At 35.6% G+C, this 26,350-nt stretch overlaps 2 protein-coding genes and 1 non-coding gene across 3 annotated transcripts; 1 reads left to right on the forward strand and 2 right to left on the reverse strand.

Moving 5' to 3' along the window:
- Positions 1-11,416: 11,416 nt before the first annotated feature.
- On the forward strand, positions 11,417-11,523 carry LOC117126936. Its single transcript, XR_004449697.1, has one exon. It is a non-coding gene; the product is annotated as a small nucleolar RNA R71 (small nucleolar RNA).
- Positions 11,524-12,965: 1,442 nt separating this feature from the next.
- On the reverse strand, positions 12,966-20,394 carry LOC103828906. The gene is made up of 2 exons (XM_033274812.1): positions 14,863-20,394; positions 12,966-14,639 (listed from the first exon to the last, which is right to left on the reverse strand). Exon 1 carries the CDS (start codon positions 15,814-15,816, stop codon positions 14,995-14,997), a length of 822 nt encoding a protein of 273 aa, XP_033130703.1. The 5' UTR covers positions 15,817-20,394; the 3' UTR covers positions 12,966-14,639; positions 14,863-14,994.
- A 282-nt stretch (positions 20,395-20,676) lies between these two features.
- On the reverse strand, positions 20,677-22,703 carry LOC103828908 (nudix hydrolase 25). The gene is made up of 6 exons (XM_009104543.3): positions 22,491-22,703; positions 21,901-21,971; positions 21,763-21,813; positions 21,401-21,493; positions 21,220-21,314; positions 20,677-21,123 (listed from the first exon to the last, which is right to left on the reverse strand). Exons 2-6 carry the CDS (start codon positions 21,964-21,966, stop codon positions 20,901-20,903), a joined length of 528 nt encoding a protein of 175 aa, XP_009102791.1. The 5' UTR covers positions 21,967-21,971; positions 22,491-22,703; the 3' UTR covers positions 20,677-20,900.
- Between the last annotated feature and the right edge of the window lie 3,647 nt (positions 22,704-26,350).

The raw sequence follows: 26,350 nt of genomic DNA on the forward strand, positions 1-26,350 counted from the left end.
AGATGAGATGGCATGCCGAGCATACTCAGACGGATGGTGAGATGACTCATCCATCAGATGCAAGAGCCTGGAAACATTTCAACAAAGTACATCCGGATTTTGCTAGCAATAGCCGGAATGTGTATCTCGGATTATGCACAGATGGATTTAGTCCGTTCGGAATGTCTGGGAGACAATATTCATTGTGGCCAGTCTTTCTTACGCCATACAACCTGCCACCGGAGATGTGCATGCAACGGGAGTTGTTATTCTTGACGATATTGATACCTGGTCCGAACCATCCAAAAAGGTCCCTGGATGTTTTCCTACAACCACTGATAAAAGAGTTGAAGGATTTGTGGTCAACAGGGGTGAGGACGTACGACTGTTCAACGAAGACGAATTTTACGATGCGAGCTATGCTTTTGTGGACCATAAGTGACTTTCCTGCATATGGGATGTTGTCTGGATGGACTACACATGGGAGATTAGCTTGTCCATATTGTAATGGAACGACAGATGCGTTTCAACTGAAGAATGGTAGGAAGACAAGTTGGTTTGATTGTCATCGTCGATTTCTTCCCATTGGCCATCCTTACCGAAGAAACAAGAATTTGTTTAGGCACAAAAGGGTTGTGAGAGACACTCCTCCACCATATCTAACTGGAGAACAAATTGAAGCACAAATCGACTACTACGGAGCTAACGAAACAGTTCGTTGGGGTGGTAATTGGCATGTCCCTTGTAATATGCCTGATTCTTACGGTGTTCATCACAACTGGCACAAGAAGAGTATATTTTGGGAGTTGCCATATTGGAAGGATCTTCTTCTGCGCCACAACCTCGATGTGATGCATATAGAGAAGAATTTTTTTGAGAACATCATGAATACAATATTGAATGTCCCAGGGAAACATAAAATCGAGGTTGGACTTGCCGGATATTTGCTCAAGAAGCGAGTTACATATTAAAAGCAATGGACAAGTTCCCGTTCCGATATTCAGACTGTCTTCAGAAAAAAAGTCGGTGTTGTTCAACTGGGTGGCATCAGAAGTGAAGTTCCCCGATGGGTATGTTTCAAATCTCTCTAGATGTGTTGAAAAGGGTCAAAAGTTCTCTGGGATGAAGAGTCATGATTGTCATGTCTTTATGCAACGACTACTGCCCTTTGCATTTGCGGAGCTACTTCCAACAAACGTACATGAAGCACTTGCAGGTTCGTAGTGTTTTATATCACAATAATTTTATAACGGTCTAGTTTGCAAAATAATATACGACTAACAATGTGTTTAATTGTTTTTGGAATATAAAAGGCATTGGAGCATTTTTCAGGGATCTGAACACACGCACTCTTAAAGAAGAAGTTGTGGAACAGCTTCAGGAGAACATTCCATCTTATTGTGCAACTTGGAGAAGATATTTCCTCCTGGATTTTTTGACGTCATGGAGCATCTAGCTGTCCACCTCCCATATGAAGCATTGCTTCGTGGACCTGTACATTACGGATGGATGTATCAGTATGAGCGAGCCATGAAATATTTGAAGGGAAAAGCAAAGAACCTCGCCAAAGTTGAAGGTTCTATAATTGCTGGAAGTTTGACGGAAGAAGTTTCTCACTTCACATCGTACTACTTTGCGTCAAAAGTACGTACCCGTAGAAGAGCTCCAAGAAGATATGATGATGGTGGAGTTGCGCCAACATATGCAGTTGCTGGTGTTCCATACATCTTTAGCCAGATTGGACGACTCGGTGGAAAGTCTAAAGAGGTTTGGTGGTCGAGTGAACAAGACGCTCATAGTGCACACACGTATATTCTACTCAATTGCGAGGATCCATTGATGCGTTATTTTGAAAGGTAACATATATGGACACTTCAAAACACATATAATTAATTATATAATTGCAAGAGATTCATTCCTATGAAATGTGATTAATTTTACAGCCTATTTGTTTCTCAAGTCGAAGAAACATTTCCTGGTATATCCACAAGTGACGTAGACAAAAGGAAAGATCAGCACTTCATTAAGTGGTTGCGGAATCAGGTATTATAACTCAAACTATTTTTTCATACATGATTTGTATTTTAATGTTCTCTTTATTTTTGCAGGTTGATTATGACGACGATGCAGATTATCCTAAGTGGTTACACGAAGTAATTCAATCTCCACTTGTAAAGGTCACCACATCACAGATGTATTTCACACGAGGCTACACTTTTCACACATATGAGTATGGTAGACAGCGGGCGACCAGTAACTATGGAATATGTGTGAAAGGGGAAACAGATTTCTACGGGATCTTGACGGAGATTATTGAAGTCGAATTTCCAGGGATACTGAAGCTGAAATGCGTCATCTTCAAATGTGAATGGTTCGACCCCGTCGTCAACAGAGGTGTTCGGTCTAACAAATTTGGTGTAGTTGATGTCAACGGTGGACGTCGGTACAACAAATTCGAGCCTTTCATCTTAGCTTCACAAGCAGACCAAGTTAGCTTCCTTCCATACCCTCGGATGAGAGATTCGGGTATAAATTGGTTACCAGTGATCAAAGTTACACCTCGAGGACGAATCATCAGTGGAGAAGAACCACCATTGCAAGAAGAACAGATAAATGAAGTCGAGGAACCTGAACAAGAAATTGATGACATCCTTCTCATTGATCCGCATAATCACGAATACGAAGATCTTACCGATGATGCCACAGACGAAGCTGTAAAAGACGAGTTTAATGAAAATGATGATATTTCTAGTGATGACGAGAATGTCGATGTATCCGATTGATGTATTTGATTTTGTGTAGTTTGTTTTATGAATAAGGTAATGTGAGAGTTTGTTTTATGAATAAGGTAATGTGGGAGTTTGTTTTATGAATAAGAAATTGTGGGAGTTTGTTTTATAAATAAGTAAATGTGGGAATTGTGGTTTGGAATAGAAATAAAGATGGGGTTTGGAATATATGAAGTAGAAGATAAGGAATATGGGGTTTTGGGTTTTGGGGTTTCGGATTTTAGGGATTTAAACGTAATACTCGTTAATTCCTCGTAAGTTGACGTCGAATGTACGACGTAATCCTCGTTTATTCCACGTAGGACAGAATCGTCGTAAAGAACTCGTTAGCTTACGTGGAAATAACGACGAAACTAAAAAAAATAAAGAAAGCGAAACCCGTTAATTCCACGTAGGACGGAATCGTCGTAAAGACCTCGTAAGGTAAATAGACGTAAATACCACGTAAAGTAAATGACGAAGGAGGCACTCTTTAATTCCACGTAGGATGATTTCGTCGTAAACACCTCGTAACAAAAATCGTCGTAAAAACCTCGTAGACTAAAAACTAGAAAAAAAAGGAAAAGAAGAGAGACACCAGATTTACATGTGGCAAGACTTCCAGCAATTATAATACTTAAGTCTCGCCCACATAAATTCTAATATCTTATTCTCTTTCTTTTTTTCCAAATATTTCTAATTTGGTGAAAAGCGAGACTAGCTACTTCCTCATAGTATAAAAACTAGTAAAAAAGAAAAAAAGAAAGATACTGGAATTATATGTGGCGAGACTTAAGTCTCACCCACATAAATTCTAATATCTTCTTTTCTTCTTTTTTTTTCAAATATTTCTAATTTGAAAAGTATTTTGGTGAGGAGTGTGATTTGAGATAGGGTGTGTTTTGTGAGTTTGTGTGTGGTTTGAGAAGGAAAGTTGTGGGTATTTATAGAAAATATAGGCTCGCTAATTCCTCGTAACTGGTTAACTCGTTAATTCCACGTAACCTAACTCGTCGTAAAAACGTCGTTAACGAAAACGCGGGCCTTTGTATTTCGTCGCTATTTCCTCGTAAATGAAAACGCGGGCCTCTGTAATTCCTCGTAAGTTTACGAGGAAATTACGAGGACAAGTAATCTTATATATATCCCGAGCGAGCTCGCTCTGTCTTTCCTCTCCACTTCCTCTCCACTTCCTCCCTAATTCGTAGCAATGGTAAGTCTCTCTAATTCCTCTCTAGTTTGATTAGTTTAGGATAGATTAGGTGGTTAGTATAGGGAATTTAGATAGGTTTACGGATCTTATGTTATTTAGTGTTGATTAGGTGGATAATGTTGGGAAGTATATTGTTCACGAAAATTTAAAAAATTAAATTTTTTTCTCAGGTTCGAAAAGGTAGACTTACTGCCCATTACAGAGAGATGTTCGGTGAGCCGGGTAGTCGTTTAGACCCGTCGTCTTCTTCAGCTCCCGGTTCTTCGGGTCAGGAGACTGTCCCCGAGACTCAGTACACTCAGAGAGTCATTGGATCTCCTTCTTCTAGTGCACCATCGGTTCCTCACGTGCCTCCCCAGATGGCTCCTCCTCCTGTGCCTTCTCCGATGCCGGCACCTCCGATGCCCGCCGAGATTCATCCCGATTTGATGGTGCCTCCGAGTGCTCCTTACTCGCAGTACACCGTAGAGGACATTCTCCGTCTGCCAGGCAGAGAAGGTTTACCAGTCATCGACCCCGACCGACCGGACGGAACTTTATGGTATGTTTCATTATTTTTTTATTCTTTTTAAATTCTTTTATAACTTTAAAAAATAATTTATATTTTAAATTTGTATTTTTCAGGTGGGGGATTGACGGATGTCTTGCATCGGACGTAACCGACACGATAAAAGGTTACTTCTCCATGCCACATCCGAACTGGAAAACGACGCCCCACTACGTCAGAAAGACGTGGTTCAAAATTTACGCTGTAAGTTCTATTAATTAAATATATATCTTTAAATTTTTTCATTATTTATATATATATTTTTTTCTGAAAAACTAATTATAAATTATTTTTTCCAACAGCAAAAATATAATTGGGCCTTGGGGATCACTGAGAGGGTGAGGAAGAAGTTTGTCGCGAAGGCGAAAGTTCGCTTGTTGGACACAGTCTCCAACTGGAAGGGTGACTGGATCGTGAAGGGGTATGAGCGTGGCAAACCCGCTGAGCTCACCACGGATGTCTGGGATGGCCTCATCCGATATTGGCGTCTTCCTGATTCCATTAGAATCGCCCAGTCTTGCTCTAACTCCCGTAACACAGTCGATGAGCACGGGAACGGGCCGATACTTCACACTACGGGCCAAAAACCCCACGCCGGTGTCCGTTTGAAAATGGTAATTAAAAATTTAATTATATTAAATTTTTAGTATATTTTTATATATATTCTAACAACTTTCTTAAATGTTTTTTTAGGCCAAAGAGACGGGAGAATTCCCGTCTCTTATGCAACTTTACGAGAGGACCCACAAGAACAAGGCAGGCCGATTTATAGATGGCAAGTCCGAGCAAATCTACAACGATTTGGCTGCTCGGGTTGAAGAACGCCAGACCCAGCTGACCCAACAGTCCACCGATGGATTACCCGTCACCTTATCCACACCTGAAGTGGATAAGCTTTACGAGGAGGTAAATTTTCTAAAATTTTAATTTTCTTAAATATTCATTTAATTTAACTTTAAATTTTTACTAACAAAATTTATTTTTTGTTTTTAAGGTTGTCCCTAAAAAAAAGGGACGGACGTTGGGGATTGGTTCCGTCAACGATGTTCTGAGAGCGACATCGTCTTATGTTCAGCGACGGGATGATGAAATCTCTCAGCTGCGTAGGGAGTCCGAAGAGCTGCGTAGAGAGTCTACTCAGCTGCGATCTCGTATGGGTGGACTCGAGGGCTTCTTGGACGTTGTAGCGGCCACAAATCCGGAATGGGAGACTTTGTTGAGGACCATGCGACAACAAAATCCTATCCCAGGCGAGTCACCGACCGACGACTCACATGCCGAGGCGGATGTTCAGGCGAGGAGTGATGAATTCTACCAGGCGATTAACGACCACCCTTAGTTCTTTTTAATTTCGGTTCTTGTATTATGAATTCAAAACTTATTTATATATAAAATATTTTGGTTTTGATTTTTTTAGAATTTTAATTTTATTAATAATTTAAATAATTTAAATTATATTTATAATTATAATTTTTTATATTTCTATAAAATAATGAAACGAAGTAAATTCGTAGCTAATTTTGCGGCTTCTTTACGTGGAAGCTTAACGTGGTTTTTACGAGGAAACTTTTACAAGGAAATAACGTGGAAATCTATCAAGGTTTTTACGTTTTCTTTACGTGGAAAGCTGTCAAGGTATTTACGTTTATTTTACGAGTATTTATTTACGTGGTTTTTACGAGGAAAGTTTTTCGTGGTATTTACGAGGAAACTTAGCGACGTCCTTACGTGGAATCTTTACGTGGTCTTTACGACGAAATATCCTCCTTCGCTTTTACGACGAAATTATTTCCTCGCTACGTTACGACGAATTAGCGAGGATATATGCGTTATGACAAACGTATAACGACGAAACGGGTTTCCTCGCTAATTCCTCGTAACACTGCTTTTACGACGAAGTAACGAGGAAAATTGTCCTCGTAAAACTTGTGTTTTCTTGTAGCGAATGCAATTAAAAATAATCATAATTTTAATCTATAGAACAAAAGTATCGTGGTTGACTCGGAAAATATATGTTATCCAATATATCCAAATAAGAACTAAACCCATGATATATTATATATCCAAAATGATACGTATAATTAAAATAACATAATATTATTTAAAATAATCATACACATTAATTACAATATAAATTACAAAATTATTTAAAAATAAAATATTAATAAATTATTATAACATATTTACTTTACCAATATTTATATCTGTAAATGGGTGATATTACGTGTATACGCACACCAAATAACCTAATGTGCACACTACCACAATCGAATGGTATGTCGATGTAGCACTTTAGGATCGAATCCACAGAGACCAACGGTTACACTTTATCTTTATGGGATCAATACTTAGCTAAAACAATATGGGGGTTTTAAGATTTGAGGGTTTCGTGAGAAACAAGTAACAAGATTAATTAAAGTATTCAAATAACTAAAATGCTAGCCTAGGGTGGTTTGATCGGGTGTTAAACAAGTGTGAGCCAAACAATTATTCAAGTTCGATTAAAGACCAGTCTAGAACTCGGATCACTCAAGTAGAACAGCCCACTGTCGTGGAACTGCCCCCTATGCTGATCGATCTTGATACCTAAACTCTCGTTTGGATCAAGATGCGACAGCAAGCAATAGAGATCAAGTCCGATATGTTCACAAAACACCCTAACATCTACTTTCGCTGGTTAGGGATGCAATGCTCATTCAAGTTATGTCTAGCAACCTATAACACTTTTGATGAATAGATTAAACCTAGAATCAGGCACTAAGTGGTTAACTTGATGCAAGCCTTAAGAACAACAATGAATGAAGACAATCGATTTATAACTTATTTATGTCAAGCTCACGGATCTAACACCCTAACACCCTAGACTAAGCAAGCTGACTACTCAGCCATGGAGCAAGAAAACACAGAGATAACAGATGAAGAAAACATGCTGAATCAATAAAATAAAAGAGATAGGGTTCAGGATTCTTCTCAAGAGTGTAGAGATCCTTCTCCCTTTACAATAAGCAAATCCAACAATGGAGTTTTTGGGTCTGGTTCCTCTCTGTAAACTAGCGTAGTATGATAAGGAAAAATAGAAAAAGAAGATATATCAAAACCACAGGCGGCTGGGAGAGAAAATAGAGAGATTAGGGCAAATCCCGAAATAAGTTGTTGTTTCCTTAAAAATCTCTGCCGCTGGAACACTCCCTCGGAACAGTCACTCGGGTTGCTCCGCTATCCAGAACAGTCATCAAGACTGTTCTGCGTGAAAATCACCAAATTGCACTGTTTTCTGCCTCTTTTGTTCCAGCTGGTTCATCTCCCATCCAATGCAACTCCAGACCTGTAATGACTCGAAAAGGACTAGGAAGACTCGATAAAGACTTGAAAACCAATTTAAAAGCATATATACAAGATGTATAAAACACCATATATCAATTCCCCCAGACTTAGATCCTTGTTTGTCCTCAAACAATGTCAAGTATCAAGAACAGGGAGAAAGGTTTGAAAGTGTGGGAACTCTCCTATTCTCAGCAACCATACTTTAACCACGAATCTCTGAACCATACAAGCAGTAAAACTAGGACAACACACCCTTACCGGAACCCCACTGACTGCTGTTCAAAAATCGGCTCCATACTCTTCATCTCAAACCTGAAAAAGCAACACTATCGAGACAGAACTCCCTACATTCATTTAAGAGTAGCGTGAGCTTCTCATCACAGGCATCATTCAGGGTAGACGGTCTAGGTGTGGAACAGGCTATTTAATGGTGGAGTTAAGAGTGTTTAGGGGCTACCATTTCATTGAAGAGGATGCAGGATATCACACAAAATGGCAAGAGAGGATAGATCCATTGATGTCCACAGCCTCTACTCGTTTTTGCTCTATCTGGTGCGACTGTTCTGATGACGGAACAGGCAACTGATTGTTCTGCTTTCTACTTTCCTCTACACACTCTTCAATACTTGGTACCAACTTCTTGCTCGACCTTTCCAGTGGCTCCATGTTTCTTTTCTTTCTTCCCCTTCTCCATCACATTAATCTCGTTTTTTTTTTTTTTTTTTTTTTTTTTTTTGAATACTGATATGGTGATGTGACGAAGAAGGAGGTAATACATGATCGTTCTGAGTGCCACTGGTGGTTCTGATTTCGCGACCATTCTGGTTCTCCACCCCTGCTCTTGCGCAGTTCATTATGGAGCGGTTGCTCCCTTAATCTGCTTGTTCTCCTTTCTGACATAATTTCTGCAGCAGTAACGAGTAGGAGGCTGCGTTGATCCTTTCCTCTCCGACCTTTTTGCACATATCTGCACATATGACACTGAAAAACAAATGCATGAAGGTGGAATAAAGGCTAAGGTGCAGGGTGGGAACTAGCTAAAGATGAGCTAGCCACTCAGGATCAGCAAGATGGATAAAAAGGATAAGAAGTCCTGAGTGTGTTCTCGTTTCCCTGATCTAATGCCCATAACAAGAAGAATTTCAGTCAAGATTAGGTTCAAGTAAGGTGGAGTTAAGTCTACCCAGTGTAACCTGATCGGCTGAGAACCTTCTGGAGAATCAAGTGAGATATGTCAGGGTGTTCCAGGTCCACATGTGTGTCTTTCGCCACTGCTAAGGTCACTGAATAAGATAACTAAAGCACGAGGTGGTTAGTGATCAACACGGAATAAGGTCCTAATTCCCACAAATTTTTGACTGACTCAATAAAAACTGACTCAAATTGACCCAAAAGAAAAAAAACAAAAGAAAGAAACGAGTTAGTAAACGACGAAAACCCTCCCCCAGACTTACTTCACAACGTCCCTGGTGTGAAAATAAATCAGAGAGAAGGTGAAATCAAGAATAAACATTTTTTTTTTTGTTCGAGATACTTACCTGGCGCGGAGCAGCCTGACAGAGCAAGACGTGGTTGCTCCGGTAAAGGATGCTCTGGAATAAGAGCAGCCAGCTGCTTGCTCCAGTCAAGGGTCTCGGATTTTCTGATTTGTGACCTGAGACTCAACAAACTAAAAACAAAAATAAGTGAAAAAGAAAATCCTAATGTTAATGACACTCACCAGTGGGTTGCCTCCCACCAAGCGCTTGGTTTAAGTCTCTAGCTTGACTTGGTGACTGGGATCAGTCGGGTTGAGCAGGAGGGCCTGTTCCAAAACAAGCGCCACAATCAGACATGTTCAGCTTCAGAACTCTGCTCAGCAACCCTTTCACAGCAGCGTCTCCTTTCTCCTTCAGCTCATGTGTGAGAATGGCTCTGACTTTAGAGAACGGTTTGGAGGTACCCTTGCACTTTACCTCATACTTAATGGAGTTCTCATCACACTTGAGAGGTATCAAAGTCATTGTAGGATCTCCCTTGATCCTTTTCTTCTGGACTTTCTGTTTCACCCTTGAATTCCCTCTGAATTTAGTAGGATCAGTGCTAGGATCTTCATCAGAGAACAGCCTGCTCTCACCCTTATCACCATGCTCCTTCTCTGGAACAACCTTCAGCTTTTCTACATCAAACACTGAGATGCGAGAGGCGTGTAATGAGGAAGATCTGGTGGGTACAGCCTTGTAGAAAACTTTCTGGTTGATGTTGGAGAAGCAGACTCTCTTGTTGGGCATATCGATGGTTGCTCCAACAGTAGCCATGAATGTCCTTCCAAATATTAAAGGCATCTCATGATCCTTGTTCATCTCAACAACTTGAAACTCAGCAGGAACAATGCATTCCCCTACTTGAACATGAAGGCTGCGGATGGTTCCATATGGGACTGCTCTGGAAGAGTTTGCAAAGGTCAGGGTCAGCTGAGAACGCTCAACATCAGCAATACCCAAATCGTGTACAATAGCCTTTGAGACGAGATTCACACAAGAACCAGAGTCACAAAGAGCATCCTTGAAGGTTGTTCCTGCGATGGAACATGGGAAAACAAACTTTCCAGGATCATCAACCTTAGGCAATACCTTCAGTGCTGGTGTAGACTGTGCTTTGGTATAGAAGACCTTGATCTCCTCTTGAGTCTCTCTACAGTATTTAAAGAACTGGAGCAGTGGACGAATCTGCAGAGCATCTTCGAATGCAAGTTCTTTAGGAAGCCTTCTCACCATCTTGTTAAAACCAATCAACTGCTCTTCACTAATGGGATCCATCAGATGTCTAGGTGGAATTGGATAGGGAACCTTAGGAACATAGACTCGAGATGGTGGAGTCTCAGCAGGTTCGCTAGGAGCAGTCACTCCAGAGCTAGTAGACTGCTCTACTCTCTCTTTTGCGCCTGGAGCAGTCTCAGCGAACGGCTGCTCTATTGCATTACAGTGCTCAGTCCTAGGATTTTTATCAGTTCTTCCAGGGAGCGTCTCTTGTTGCCTCTTGACACTTTCAACTGTTTGAGCAAGCTGAACATCGATCTTTCTTATATGGATTGCAAGATTGTCATACTTGTTATTCAGCTCAGTGAACATGTTGCCCATCCTGGTGTCTATTTCCGTGGTTACCTGATTCAACGCCTTGGCCTGAACCTGTTGACCCTGCAACAGCTGTTGCATCATCATACCCAGACCCTTCAGCTCATCTGGTTGACTGTTCCCGGTAGCTGGAACAGCATGCGGATTGCTCTGCGGTTGTCGCTGGTTCTGGTTCTGAATATGCCCGGCCGTAGGTTGTTCCATGCTGAAAACGTGCCCTTGGTTGTTTTTCAGTAGCTGATCAACCTTGGCAGTCAGCTCATCTATTTTCTGGGCGTCAGAACTGTTTCCTTTCTTGGAGCAATCACTCTCCTCTTTCTTATTAGCTGAGCTAGCAGCCATGTTCTCAATCAGCTTAAACGCTCCAGCAGTGGTTTGAGTCATGAAGTCTCCATTGCTCGCAGAGTTTAGAGCACCTTGGTATTTCCAGTCCACTCCATCATAGAAAATGTCCAGGATATAATCATCATCAAATCCATGGTGAGGACATTCTCTGCGATAGTCATTGAAGCGCTCCCATGCGTCGCAGAAAAGCTCATCAGTGAGCTGTCTGAAGGAGGTGATCTTGTTCCTCAATGCAGCTGTTCTCGCCTTAGAGTAGAAATGGCTGAGGAACGCTGATCGGACCTGTTCCCATGAAGTGAGAGAGCCGGTAGGGAGAGAGTTCAACCACCGTGCAGCTTTTCCATCAAGAGAGAATGGGAATAACATGCACGTGATGTAGTCTGGTGGAACACCATTCACGCGAGTGAAACTGCAGACTTTTTCGAAGCTCTCAATATGCTCCATTGGAATTTCTGTAGAGAGACCAGAGAACACCTTTCTCTGTACTAGACCGATCAAAGCAGGCTTGATCTCGAAGTCCTGCCTGGTGCAGAGTGGAGGAACAATGGCAGAGCGCGTAGTAGGGATGTTACGCGGAAGGTTTCTCTGCCCGATTGGAACAGTCTGCGCCTGTTGTTCTGCTGCGCGAGAGCAGCCTGTTCAGCAGCATCCTGCTGAGCTTGGATGGTCTGCTGCATTTGTTGCATCTGCTGCTGCATGAGTGCCATAGCCGCAGCGAGATCATCCTGATTGGCGTGATCACCCATAGTGGTGTCAGTTTGCCTTGGCTGTTGACGATTTGTTCTTTCTAACCTTGCTAGCTCCTGGTTGGTAAATGTAACTAACTCTCCTTGTGCGTTTCTCCGAGTATGTCTACTGGTCATGCACCTGGAACATTAGCTGCAACAAAAAGGATAAGGCAAGTTAGAGGTCTTAGACTAAATAAATAACCGAAAAATAAAGGTAAAAAGATGGTCCCCGGCAACGGCGCCAATTTGATATTACGTGTATACGCACACCAAATAACCTAATGTGCACACTACCACAATCGAATGGTATGTCGATGTAGCACTTTAGGATCGAATCCACAGAGACCAACGGTTACACTTTATCTTTATGGGATCAATACTTAGCTAAAACAATATGGGGGTTTTAAGATTTGAGGGTTTCGTGAGAAACAAGTAACAAGATTAATTAAAGTATTCAGATAACTAAAATGCTAGCCTAGGGTGGTTTGATCGGGTGTTAAACAAGTGTGAGCCAAACAATTATTCAAGTTCGATTAAAGACCAGTCTAGAACTCGGATCACTCAAGTAGAACAGCCCACTGTCGTGGAACTGCCCCCTATGCTGATCGATCTTGATACCTAAACTCTCGTTTGGATCAAGATGCGACAGCAAGCAATAGAGATCAAGTCCGATATGTTCACAAAACACCCTAACATCTACTTTCGCTGGTTAGGGATGCAATGCTCATTCAAGTTATGTCTAGCAACCTATAACACTTTTGATGAATAGATTAAACCTAGAATCAGGCACTAAGTGGTTAACTTGATGCAAGCCTTAAGAACAACAATGAATGAAGACAATCGATTTATAACTTATTTATGTCAAGCTCACGGATCTAACACCCTAACACCCTAGACTAAGCAAGCTGACTACTCAGCCATGGAGCAAGAAAACACAGAGATAACAGATGAAGAAAACATGCTGAATCAATAAAATAAAAGAGATAGGGTTCAGGATTCTTCTCAAGAGTGTAGAGATCCTTCTCCCTTTACAATAAGCAAATCCAACAATGGAGTTTTTGGGTCTGGTTCCTCTCTGTAAACTAGCGTAGTATGATAAGGAAAAATAGAAAAAGAAGATATATCAAAACCACAGGCGGCTGGGAGAGAAAATAGAGAGATTAGGGCAAATCCCGAAATAAGTTGTTGTTTCCTTAAAAATCTCTGCCGCTGGAACACTCCCTCGGAACAGTCACTCGGGTTGCTCCGCTATCCAGAACAGTCATCAAGACTGTTCTGCGTGAAAATCACCAAATTGCACTGTTTTCTGCCTCTTTTGTTCCAGCTGGTTCATCTCCCATCCAATGCAACTCCAGACCTGTAATGACTCGAAAAGGACTAGGAAGACTCGATAAAGACTTGAAAACCAATTTAAAAGCATATATACAAGATGTATAAAACACCATATATCAATGGGCACAGAAAATCACTTAGTGTATAATACGAGGAAGAACTTAATGGAAATTAGGTTAGCCATGTTTTTAACCATGCTTCTTTTTTGTATGAATGTTAAATTAATTTAAAAAAAACAGTTGGTACATCAAGCGCAACAGGGTTTGAATGGAAAAACTATACTACATGATTTATCTACTTCCAAACCAAAAGGCTAGAATGTTTCCAAAGTGCTTAGGATCAGTTCGCTGGAGCAGGAACAACCGATTCCTAACACTCTTGTCTATTGTCTTTCCGAGAGATTGATGAGGAGCCGGTGCCCCCGTGCTGACGCTGATTCCTTTCCCTCCAGATTGTGTGTACAGCGGTTTGGAACGCGTAACGAGTGCAGAACTGCAAGTTTTTCTCAGTTGATCCATTCCATATGATCAAAATCAATGCCGGCCAGTTCTGGGTGTAACGTCGCTTAAACATATCACGGGCAAGCTTCCCCCAGATTTGAGAGGTGTAAGTGCACTCAAAGAATAGGCGATCCCAAGTCTCCAATGCTTGTTGGCAAAGAACGCAACCCGTGTTAACACCTCTGTTTCAACTCAAAACCTTATCCATGGTTGAAAGTCTGTTACGCATAGCAATCCAGCTGACGAAAGAAAATTTTGGAGTAGCTCTACAAAACCAAACGCCCGACGCCCAGTCACATACCGGCTGTTCCTCTCGAATTATTCGCCAAGTCTCGAATGATTAATTTTTGTGATCCATTTTTCGTGGAAATGATTTTACAAATCTGATCCGAATCCAGTTAAACCCTTACTCGTTGTCTCTATTTTTTTCTAGTCATTTTCATATCTTAAGTATTTTTCAAAATTAATTATCGAAACGACAATAGATTCATTAATGTCTGGAGATTCGAAGAAATTTTACCTTTTTACCAACAACATATCTTATTACTTTTCATCTTACTCCTCTCTTTGTACTTAAGTTGGAGGAAAATTATAGGCCTCAAGTTTGATCATTCTAAACTTTGTTTACAAGCTCTAACGGATAATTATTAAAAAAATATTTCTCACTTTCAAATAATCAAATCTTGACACATGTAACATAATTAACCAATACTATCATGTTTTGGATAAAATCAGGGGATAAAATACAGTACACTGTTTCTAACAACGGATCAAATATTTACAGTCGTCACTTACTCCATTTCTACAGTCGTCACTTACTCTAAGAGCATCTCCAACCCCACTCCATATTTTACTCCAAAATTGGGAAAATGGAGTGGGAAATGGAGTGATGAACAAAAAATAAAAGCATTACTCTATAAATGGAGTAATCCTTTTATTTTTTGTTCATTACTCCATTTCCCACTCCATTTTTTCAATTTTGGAGTAAAATATGGAGTGGGGTTGGAGATGCCCTTATATGATACTTTTCATGTCGTTTATTAATTTCCACCGACGACTGCAAAAATAGTCATCCCATCACAAAGTCTTTATAAAAACAAAAAATAAAAGCTCTTACTAGCATTATTATACTATGAGCAATTAAATCATGTAGACGAAACTCGTGATTGTAATCTTATCTGTCTATTGAACTTCTGGATGAAGTCTTCGACTCTTCTGTTCAGTTCCTCGTTCGACATCTTTGGGAACTCTTCAGATTCCTCTTCAACATTCTCCCATTTCTGCGAAACAACCATCCATTTCGAGCTATCAGATTCGCTTCGACGATAGCTTCTACGTTTGGCCTTTGTATCTTCGGTTATCTTAACCCGCCGTGGTTTATCTGATTTAGTTCGTCCATAAGATTTTCGGTTCACATGGTTTCTTGCTTTGCAATTTTCTTCGTTAACGGCATTACTTTTTTCACTAACCGTTTTGTATTCCTCTATTGCTACATCTTCTCTCAACTTTTCCTCGCTCACTATTTTCTCAGGAGGCAATGAAACACACACAATATCTTTTACCATCGGCTCTTCTTCATTAGTGTTCTTAATTCCAACATCGTTACGGTTGTTCTTAGAGTTTTCTCCGTATGTGAAGACGGGAACTGGAGTATAGCTATCTGCACGGAGTCTCATCGCTGCTGCCGCCGCCGCAGTATATTCACCGTAAAAGTCGTGCCTCTCCTTGCCAGTGAAAGCGCCATAATCAACGGTGATTATAAGGATAAGAGTGTTGGATATGAAGAACAAAACCTTTGTATCTTTGAAGACGGACGATGGAGATATTTCAAAAACGTAAAAGATCAAAACGTAAGTGAGTGTCGATAATAGGATGGAGAGCAACGAAGAAGAGTTATAATATCGTCTTTCTGGCTTGTATGGTACGAACATAGGGTTCTCGATCATGTACTTATGAATTTCTGTCATTTACGGCTGTTAGAAAGAGGAACTGAGAGATTATGAGATAGTGGTGAAGTGTTGTTTGGGTTTGTTTATATCTTTTGAGGCGTTGTAGCCTTTATATATGTTCATGGATCTGAGTCTTGAGTTCAGGAAATGTCTAAAGTGCCCTTTGAATATTCATGATTCTTGACACGACTCGAGATTTGTGGCGTCAGTGATTTACGTATGAGTTACGTGGAAACCAAAGGACACTCGCATATGAAACATCCTGGTAGATCCCCGGCAATTCATATTTAGAAATTAATATAGATTAGAATATGAAACTTGTCTACCTGAGATACTACACTGTAGTACTCCATCTGTTCTTTAATATTACATATTCTAGAAAAAATATTTGTTTTAAAAAGATCTATTTTTTACATTTTCAAGACATGTTTTATTAACTAACTGCAAATTTTAAAAAACTTAATTACACTTACTAAATTTTTATTCGCTTAAAATTATGGAACAAAGATAAACACAAAAAATTATGCAAATTTAATGTGTTTTATTAAAATGTGTGAAAAAGTTAGAATATGTAACAAGACATATGCTAAATTAAATACACAATTTAAATAAATTCGGGAAACATATTCGGTCAAGTCACCAATCACGGATTCACGAGCATTGGCACAGCAGAATACTGTCACACCATGACTATAGACAAAAAAAACAATTAGATTTTGTTTTTCATCTAGTATTTTATTCACAAAACCAAAACAATTACAACAGCCCAAAGAAGGAAAAATATAAAAAGCCCATGAAAAGGTAAATTAACATAAAAACACGAGGTCTATGAAAGGCCCAACAACTAAACCAATCAAGAAAAAAAAAGACAAAACAAAACCTTCTCCTTTTCCACGTGTATTGAGAAGAAAAGATGGGATTGACTGAGTTAAGCATCGCAGACACATCCTCCAAATCACAGCTGAGAGATTCAAGTTGGAGCCTGGAGCTCTCCATTCACTGGAGACCTATCTCATTGGTGCCAGAGAACGCTTCGACGACCAAATTAAAGACGATTGAGGGTTACACAGAGACAATCCCTGCCACCAGACGAGGAAACAAACCAATCTAAAACATCAAAGAGCTACCAATCCGCACAATTAACAACTATTCATCTTTAAAGATAAAGATACACAAGAATATGAATTGACCCTAGCAAAGAGGGGAAGGACTGAAGCCATCCAATCTAAAGATCAATAACCTCAACTGAAACGAAGATGGTGGACAGAGAAGCGAAGATCCAACTAAATAAAACAAAAGGAAATGGATGAACCGGTGTATAAGTAGCCATCATCACTGAAAGGAAAACAATGATGCTAGAGACGGAAGCCAGCCACCACGACTCTTTGGAAGCCATGTGATGCCAGAGTCAAAGCCTAATCTGCCGGGAGTCAAGAGCCGGAAGAAAATCCGACAAACGAAACTAAGACTCTCTCTATAAAATTTGAGAGAGAGAGATGTTGGAACTCGCTTTTGACGAAATGGTTTAACACCATTTTGGAAAGTTTTCGGGCGAAGACATTCGTGGAATAACCGAATATTTGACACTATGAAGTAGTGTACTCGTATGTCAAAATCGGAGTTGGTTTTGAATGAGAAATGGAGGTCCAAAGTGAATAATAAAAAAACTTATAAAGCTATACATTTGGCTAAAAATATAAAAATTCAGCAAATGTTTCACTTTGGATATGTGGGCTTGAATTAGATTTAAATAAGTTTATTAGACAATGTGTCTATTTACTTAGTTTATAAATCTTATTCTTAATATTTTTTTAACTAATTTATTTACTTAAACAATTCTACAAAATACTACAATGGCAGACATTAAAGTGTATTTTTAACAGAACAGGTAAATATAAATTATCCTAAGAAAATATTTTCTATAGTATAAATAAATAAATTTTAAAAATATATGCAATGCATAATGTAGATATTAAAAACATATTTTAAAATAGAATTTCTAATTGATTATTCAGATTATGAATTTATTGTAACAAATTCGAAAATATATTAGTAGGTAATAATATCTAATAAGAAAGTAAAATGTATAAAACAAATCACTATATCTTAATAATATCAAATCAGAAACCAAAAAAATAGATTATAGAGTTATACAATATATAAAATTATAATATAAAACATATACTTAAAACATTTATGATAGCATCAAAGTTATATATTTATAAAATAAAAAATATCTACACGGATGTGCGAGTTAAACTCTAGTATTCATTAGTTTAGAATCTAATTGGGTTATCAATCATTTAGATCTATTTAAAATATTTAAATAAGATTTTAAATTTATTTTTAAAATTTGAAAAGATTTGAAGTGTTTTTTTATTTAATTTGATTTTGAAAAAAATTGAAAGGATTATGATAAAAAAAATTTCCTAACTATTTATTTCATAATTGATTTTTTATTATTTTTTACAAAGTTTTCTTTTACGTTATACATGGTTACTCTTGTTTTTTTTTTGGAATCTTGAAAAGATAAAAGTTAAGTGTGCTACTATTTATACTAATAGTCTAGGTCACAATTTTTATAATTGAACAATATTATTGTAGAATATAATTGTCATACATTTATAGAGTTTACAGTATTTTAAAACCAAATCTTTTCAATAGTAAAGATAAAAATCGTGGAGATTAAGTTAATATCAGTATAAAAATATATTGTTACTACATAAATATCTTCATAGCGAAATGAAAAATATTAAAATAAATGGTATCATTTATTATGAAGTTGAAAGGAGGATATCTTTTTATTTGTTACTATTTTCCAGTTACCACTAATAGGCTGGATTTTAAGGTGTTTTGTTTTAGAAAGAAATCCATAAAAATACCCCAACTAAATTTCGTTAAGATTATTAATATCTAAATTTTTTTGCTACCTAGTTTAATACTCAAACTAATTTTTTGCTCATTTTAATACACCTACTTTTAAAACTGTGCCATTTTAATCCTCAAACTATACTAATTTTAATCAAGAATATTAATAACTTTTAAACAAAATATTTTTAAAATATAAAACTCAAAATTAAATATTAAAATTTCCAAAAAAAGTTTTTGAGATTTTAACAATAAATTAATTTTTTTGGATAATATTTTAAAATTTATAAAAATCATTTTGAATAAAATAAATAAATGAGTTTTAAACCTAAAACTAATATTTGAAAAAGTTTAAGATTATCCATAATTATTGACTTTAATTCTTAAAAGTTAAAATAAAATTTGAAAATTTTACAATTTGTTTTTAAATTTTAGAGATTTTCTAAGTTTTGTTTGAAACATATTATTAAAATGAGCATACTTTAGGTATTAAAATGATCTCATTTTAAAAAGTAAGTGTATTAAAATGAGCAAAATAATTAGTTTGGTTGTTAAACTGGATAGCAAAAAAGTTTAGGTATTAAAAAGCTTAACAAAATTTAGTTGAGGTATTTTTATGGAATTTTTCCTTTTTTTAATATTAATGAAAATAAATTTCATTATAAAACATGAAAAGGAAAATATCAACTCGAACTAAAGAAACATGAGAATGAAATACTTCTGAAAAACACAATAACAAAACCAAAATAAGTGATAGGAAGACTGGTCCAAATAATCGGGATCCCAAAAAAAATACGGTTCCTTAAAATGGTTTGGATTCTCAAACAAGTGTGTGTATTCATGACCAATGCCAATTAGCATCTGGTCACGCAAAGCAACATCCTCCAAAACTACTTATACTACAGCCATCTACAATTAAACCCATCAAATTTATGGTTTTATCAGAGTTTAATCCATATAAACCAACACAACATTTACCAGGTCCTGCGATATTGCTGATGAAGCTTCTCAACCAGGTCATCATTTACCATCTCTGGTGCAAACGTAATGCAAGGATCTTCACGAACACTCAGCTATCTCAGTAGGCCTTCTTCAGGGTGGTCGATCAGTGTATGCGAGACAGGTTGTTGTCTTTTCCTCAAGTCTCGACTGCTCCTCCTTCCTTGCTTGACCTCTATTTTTGATTTGTATCCTCCTTTAGTTAATGTATTCCCCTTTAAACTATCTCTCTCTTTCTACTCTCTTTGTAATAAGTTGTGCACCACAATAATGTAAAACTTAGAAAATTGTACAAATTTTAACATTTAGACCAAAAAAAAACCCAATACAACAAAGTCTTTTTCCAGTTACAAAAAAAAAACAAAGTTTCATCGTGTTTCACTGATACGTATAATGGGTTTGGGTATCTAGGATATTTGATGAAATGTACATTCTTCCACCAAAGTTTAAATGCCCTAAAATTTTGATACTATGATTTTATAAATATAGTTTTTATATTATTTATAATAATATGATTTTAAATATTTTATAATTACAAAAAATATTAATATTGTTAATTTATTATTTAATCGATATTGTATTTGGTAGTCAACCAATTATAAGTATCTTGCAAACGCACCAATATCTAACGTTGGTATACCAGTCGGACAAATCGATTAATAACATTTAAAACTGCTACCAACTGCATCTGCATACTCCCGTAACCGCATCCGCAACTGATGCATTTACACTAGTCAAACCCTAAGTCATTGTCAGGGTCGAAAACAAAAGTCACTTGTTCCCCCATGGTGTATTTGTACCTACCAAAAATCCTCTAATCACATCAACAGAACGACTATACCATAAAACCAATCCAGCACATACAGAACTCATTCGGTTTTTATACCTTTTTATATAGCTTGTAGGATGATAGATATTTTGGTAATAAGCAAATACTTAGATCTGATCAGTTTTATATTCAGTGGCACTAATTACAATATGTTGTTTACCTTGATTTTTCTATACAAGTTATTAACACAAATACAAGTCATTCCTTTTTGAATCCAAACAAAGACTTTTATTACAATAACCCCGAAGTTAAACCAAAACCTTCTAGTACCAATAACCAATTTACAAAAATGAACACAAAAAACACCTAAGCAAACCTTTTCATTCCAAAAGGGTTCCACTAAAAGGAACCCTAAATATAAATATAAAGTTTATAAAAAGACCAACATTGATCTTAGGTTTTCTTATTACCACTTGGCTGATTTACATTTAGCAGCTCTTCCTGGATCATTCAAGTAAGAACCAAAAGTCTTGATGACTTGTTCGTAGGTTGGCCTTTTGTAATCAACTGCTTGCTCTACCACTTCTTCAGGTCTCGCCCATTTCCACTCCGAAAACTCTGAATCCGCTTCGTTGTTTGCTAGATTGATCTCTCTTTCGTCCTCATCCTTAATCAGTCTCACTAGGAACCTGTAGATTCATTGTGGTTTCAGAAACAATGAGCCATTAATCATCCTATTTTCTTGAAAATACTTTGGCCATAATTAGGTGGATTTGAAGACTCACCATTTCTGCGCTTGACCATGCCATTCACCACCCCAGAGACGGTTAACCTTTGCCTTCACTGCAGGTGGGAAATCATATGTCAACCAATTTGGAACCTGTTTTTTAAGACATTTAAGAATACATAAAGAATCGTAAATGTTCTGTTTCATAATCATATGTCTTTAGTAAAATGAGTAGATACCTCAGCAATGATTGCGGCTGAAACGACCCCGGTTTCTTCTTGTAACTCTCTCATGGCTGCTGACTTTGGATCCTCTCCATCTTCAATGCCTCCCTGTAACAGTTTCTTTTAAAATTCACACCATTGAACGTTTTCAAGAGAAAATAATCTTAGTTAAGAGAATCTGTCGTTTTCAAAATGTTTCAAGATTCTTTATCCAAATCTTGACCATCTACTTCCACCAGAGTTGTGCTAAACATCAGAATAATATGCTCTACTGTTTCTCGAAAACAGCAAACATGAATATTTTGATTACTATATTTTTTTTTTGGACAACATTTTGATTACTATATTTTGAGAGAAATAAGTGATCAAAACAACACCTGTGGCATCTGCCATGCTCCAGGAACATTCAATCTTGAAGCTACAAATACCTGAGAAACGTAATTAAACTCAGTACTTATTATTTACTAGTGGTGAAACAGTAACTTTCTAGCTGAATTAGATGATTAAAATGTTACCAGATTATCCGAATTGATTAGACATACACCAACATTGGGACGGTAACCAGGAGGTAGATTCTCCATTTTTGCTGAAAGCAACAATTACTACTTAATTAATATACTAATACCGTTATGTAACAGGATATGATACTTACAAGAAGTTTCAGCTCAAATGATTATAGTTTGGTTTTGCTGTTTACAATCTTGTTTTTTTTTTTCTATTTTGCAATTCAAGAAAATATTTGTATGTTACTACAAATACAAGAAAGATTTCATTTTTCTATTAGCAGATCAAAAAACTGAGAAGAAAGATTCTCCTAAACAAAACCTAATGACTCTATTGTTCTACATTCAAATCGAAGATAACAAACTAGAAGCAATCATTTTCAATTTCTTTTAACTAATAAAAGGCGGAAAATCTAGAAATATTTTCAACTCCACACTTCTAATCGATTTTCAAATCTAAACTATGAATCAAAAAATAATCCCGAGTCTGTCAATTTGCAGGAATCAGAAAAGTTGTGAACACATAGAACAAATCTAAAACGCTCAGATCTGGAAAACAAAAATAAAAACAAGAAAATCAAGCATCGAACGAAGGAACAAACCTTCTTTTTTGTGCTTTGACTTCTGTAAAGCAGGAGAAAAGTTTTAACTCAAGAACATGGTGTGTATGTGCTTTTCTTTCAAACAAAAGCACACGTATATCTTTTACATTATATAGGAATTGGATTCGGTCCCTGAAACGATGACGTTTAAATATATCACAGCCTCTTCCTTTTCTGTGTTCTCTGAGTCTGACTCTGACTATTTGGTATCTTTAGGGGGTGTTAGTGGGAGTAAGATTTATATAGAATTTGTTGATTTTAAAAGTTGAGAGATTTGTTAAATTTGGAAAGAGTTGTTGAGAGTTTTGTATATTGTGAAATTCTATGAAAATACATTGATATAATGATTCTAAGAATCTAAGGTATATAAGTAGTATTCTCAAAATCTTGTGTTATGAGTTAAATGGTGAAGAATACAACTCCTAATAACACCAACTTTAATAGATTTAAAGAATCATTAAAAACTAAACTTTTTGAATAACAAAAGATTGTGTATAGAATTACTAAATCATAAAACCAATAACACTAGATTTTAATGAGAATGTGAGAATATGTAAACCAATAACACTAGATTCTATAAATTCTAACAATCATCATAAATCTAACTCTCACTAACACCCCCTTATATTGGGATGGGCCCACCGAAAACTTATTTTAACATAAATCCAGCTGCCATTATGTAAAGACAAAAATAATTCTTTTTTTGTTTGCTTTTGGTGTGATGAGATAATTGATAAACGTTTAATTACAGCTTTGTCAACGGTTATGTATTTAGTTAGTTTATATACTAACATGTTGCAATTTTTAAATACGTTTGCCAAACTAAATATACTTCAAATATTTAAACTTCTAATGTAAAATTAGTTGACTTTGGCTGTATATAATGTGTATTTGCAAAAGAGAAATGATAATTGTTTTTTGACGGAGGAAAAATTGTGATGTCATTGACACACTTTTGACAAGGACAACCACAAACAAATACATAGCAAGTTGGCAAAAAGAAATAATCTTTGAAATGATACGGATATAATTGTGTAATGATAATTATGCCTTGGATTTAAATAAAAAACTGCGGACTCTACTTCGTTAGATCCGTGGAGATAGATTGCCAATCGAACTATTTCCAAAAATTTAATGTGGAACAGATGTGGGTTTGTATATGTTAAACACGGGATGAATATGATCAATATATTTTACGTTATTTAACATTTTACCATAAAAATAATATATATATATATATATATATATTTATTTACATGACAATATCAGTTTATAAAATTAAATAATATCTTTTGTTTAACTAATTTTAAATTTATTTATTATATAAATACTAATTAAAATTTATTTCTATTTTTAAAATATGTATATATTTTATAGTATATAATTTATATTACTAAGAGAATTTTTAAATTTAAAATATCTAACATTCAATTTTATTATAATTTTTGTGATCTGTCACGAATAACTGTCAATTCAAGTGGATGGATATACTAAATTTTATTGGGAAAACTGTTTTTTTAGACCAAAAAATGGTAACTATGTCCCTTTAGACTAATCTATATTTTGTGTCATGTTTTTCTATAACATCCTTTAATATTTTTGAAAATAAATTTAATAAATAGTTTTACAAACAAAAAAAATTTGGAAAAATAGTAACTTTTGATAAAATACCTATATGAACTTAGTGATATTTTTTTCAGTTATAAAAAAGTTAAAATTATAAATTTCATATTATGTTCTAAATAAAGTAGAAATGACATTCTACTAAGTAGAAAACAAAATCCACTTTTTTCATTGAATCTACAATGTTTAGAATACGTGATCTACGTAAATAGGAATATTCTAAAAATATTTAGAATACACATTCCGCGCTTAACGTATCGTTCTAAAATCTTTAGAAATCAAAATCTACACATTAATATAAATCTAAAACACGTAGAAACCAACTTCTACAGATTTACTATAAATCTAAAACATGTAGAAATCAAAATCTAAACATTACTATAATTCTAAAAAACTGTAGAAACCGATTTCTACATATTAGTTATATTCTACGGATAAGAAATCAGTTCCTAAAAATATGGAAACAAAATATTTGGGAATATTCACTTTTATATTTTGAAAAAAAAATCGATTTTTTTTAAAAAAAATAAAAAAAACGAAAAAGGAACAAAAAAATAAAAAAATAAAAATAAAAAATAAAAAATTACAATTTTAAGGGCATTACTGTCATTTTGAAAAAAATTGGTCTAATGAGACATAAAGTAGTATAGATTAGTATAAAGGGACATAGTTACCATTTTTTTGCTCTAAAAAAACAATTTTCCCAATTTTATTTAAGGGTTATGTAAGTAAAGGTGTATAAGGGGGGCAAGCTTCCTTCCTAGATGATAATAAAGGATAGCGCAGGTTAACGAGATGAGGTGGAAAGTAAGTTAGCACAGAGGAATGTGACAGTTTTATGCGCAAGATAGCATAGAAAAGGTAGAGATAAAGTCAATCAGTGGACAGAGTGGCGAACGTGCGGTGGTGGGGAAGCAAGGGAGTTGACTTAATAGTAATTTTAATGATTATTTAGTTGTAGTATCTTTTTGTCATTATTAATTATGACAAAAAGTATGATTATAAATTGTCTCTGCACTCAATCACGGATCATAAGTAAAGCTGCCACCATCTTCCTTATTGTTTTTGGATAATTAATCATAAACAAAAGACAAATATAGTGACGAATTAGGTAATTAGCGACGGAGAAACTTTTCTGGCAAAATGAAATTAAATTATGGCTCCGATTGGTAAACATTGGCCCTAATTGATAAATTCGTGCAACAATGGAATAGCGTTTTAAAGGTGATTCCGTAAGTATTTTACCAATTAACAAAAATTGCAGAATAAAAAAAATGTAAAAACACAAATTTGTATTTTTATTGACAAAAATATAAAGAAAATTTTTATTAAGTGTAAAAATAAATTTTAGTAGATTAATGACAAAATAAATAAAAAAGAATTTTAGTAGATTATTTAGAAAACCAACACTTTCATATTATTAAATTGTATGCTAATACCATTTTAAAATTTTAAATAAATAGAAATAGATATTTTAATGATATATAGTTATGTTGTAATTTAAGGTATACTATAATTTATTTTATAAAATTATAAAATGTCAAATCTATTATTAAAACGTATTAAGAGATAGCTAAATTTTTATAATAAGAATTATTTTTTTTAATAAATTTTAGTTATTTTCACTTTTGTTATAATTAGTTTAATTATTTCTATTTGTTTTTACTTATAACAAATGAATACCATATAAAATATTTTTGATCAGTTTAACATATATTGCTTAATCGCGGAAAAAAATAATCAAGCTGTGTAGAATACAATAATTAAGCTGCAAAAAAAAATTTAAAATTATGGAATGACGGAATACACATGATATTTAATTATTTCTATTTGTTTGTGATTCGATTCGTTCTGGAAATTCCGGATATCATTTTCTTAAAAATAAATATTAGTAAATTATTCAATTCAATCCCTCAATTTTACCAAAAATATAAAATAATAAAAAACAATATAACACTAAATTAAATAAACAATCATTCGTAATATTGATATATAATAATAATAATAATTTCATGCTAAAAAATTTAACATTTTAACAGAAATTGTAAAGCAAAAACAGAAAAATCAATATTTACAAGACTAATAAGAAAATTTATTTGTTATCAATTGACTCAACATGAAAATTAAATTGGATATGCAACAACTCAAAATTCTTTTCTTGAAAAAATTAAAATAAAAAACTTACCAAATTAAATCATAAAACGTGTAGAGATATAGATATATAATGGTTTGTTTAT

Source organism: Brassica rapa, chromosome A07, assembly GCF_000309985.2.
Source record: "Brassica rapa cultivar Chiifu-401-42 chromosome A07, CAAS_Brap_v3.01, whole genome shotgun sequence".
Taxonomy (NCBI): Eukaryota; Viridiplantae; Streptophyta; class Magnoliopsida; order Brassicales; family Brassicaceae; genus Brassica; species Brassica rapa.

Bases quoted from the DNA above. Each gene is read 5' to 3' on its own strand.
- LOC103828908 (XM_009104543.3), bottom strand. From the start codon at position 21,966: ATGGAGAATCTACCTCCTGGTTACCGTCCCAATGTTGGTGTATGTCTA. The intron at 21,814-21,900 runs GTAACATTTTAA...TACGTTTCTCAG, and splicing joins TAATCAATTCGGATAATCTG to GTATTTGTAGCTTCAAGATT. The intron at 21,124-21,219 runs GTGAGTCTTCAA...ATGAATCTACAG, and splicing joins CATGGTCAAGCGCAGAAATG to GTTCCTAGTGAGACTGATTA.
- LOC103828906 (XM_033274812.1), bottom strand. From the start codon at position 15,816: ATGACAGAAATTCATAAGTACATGATCGAGAACCCTATGTTCGTACCA.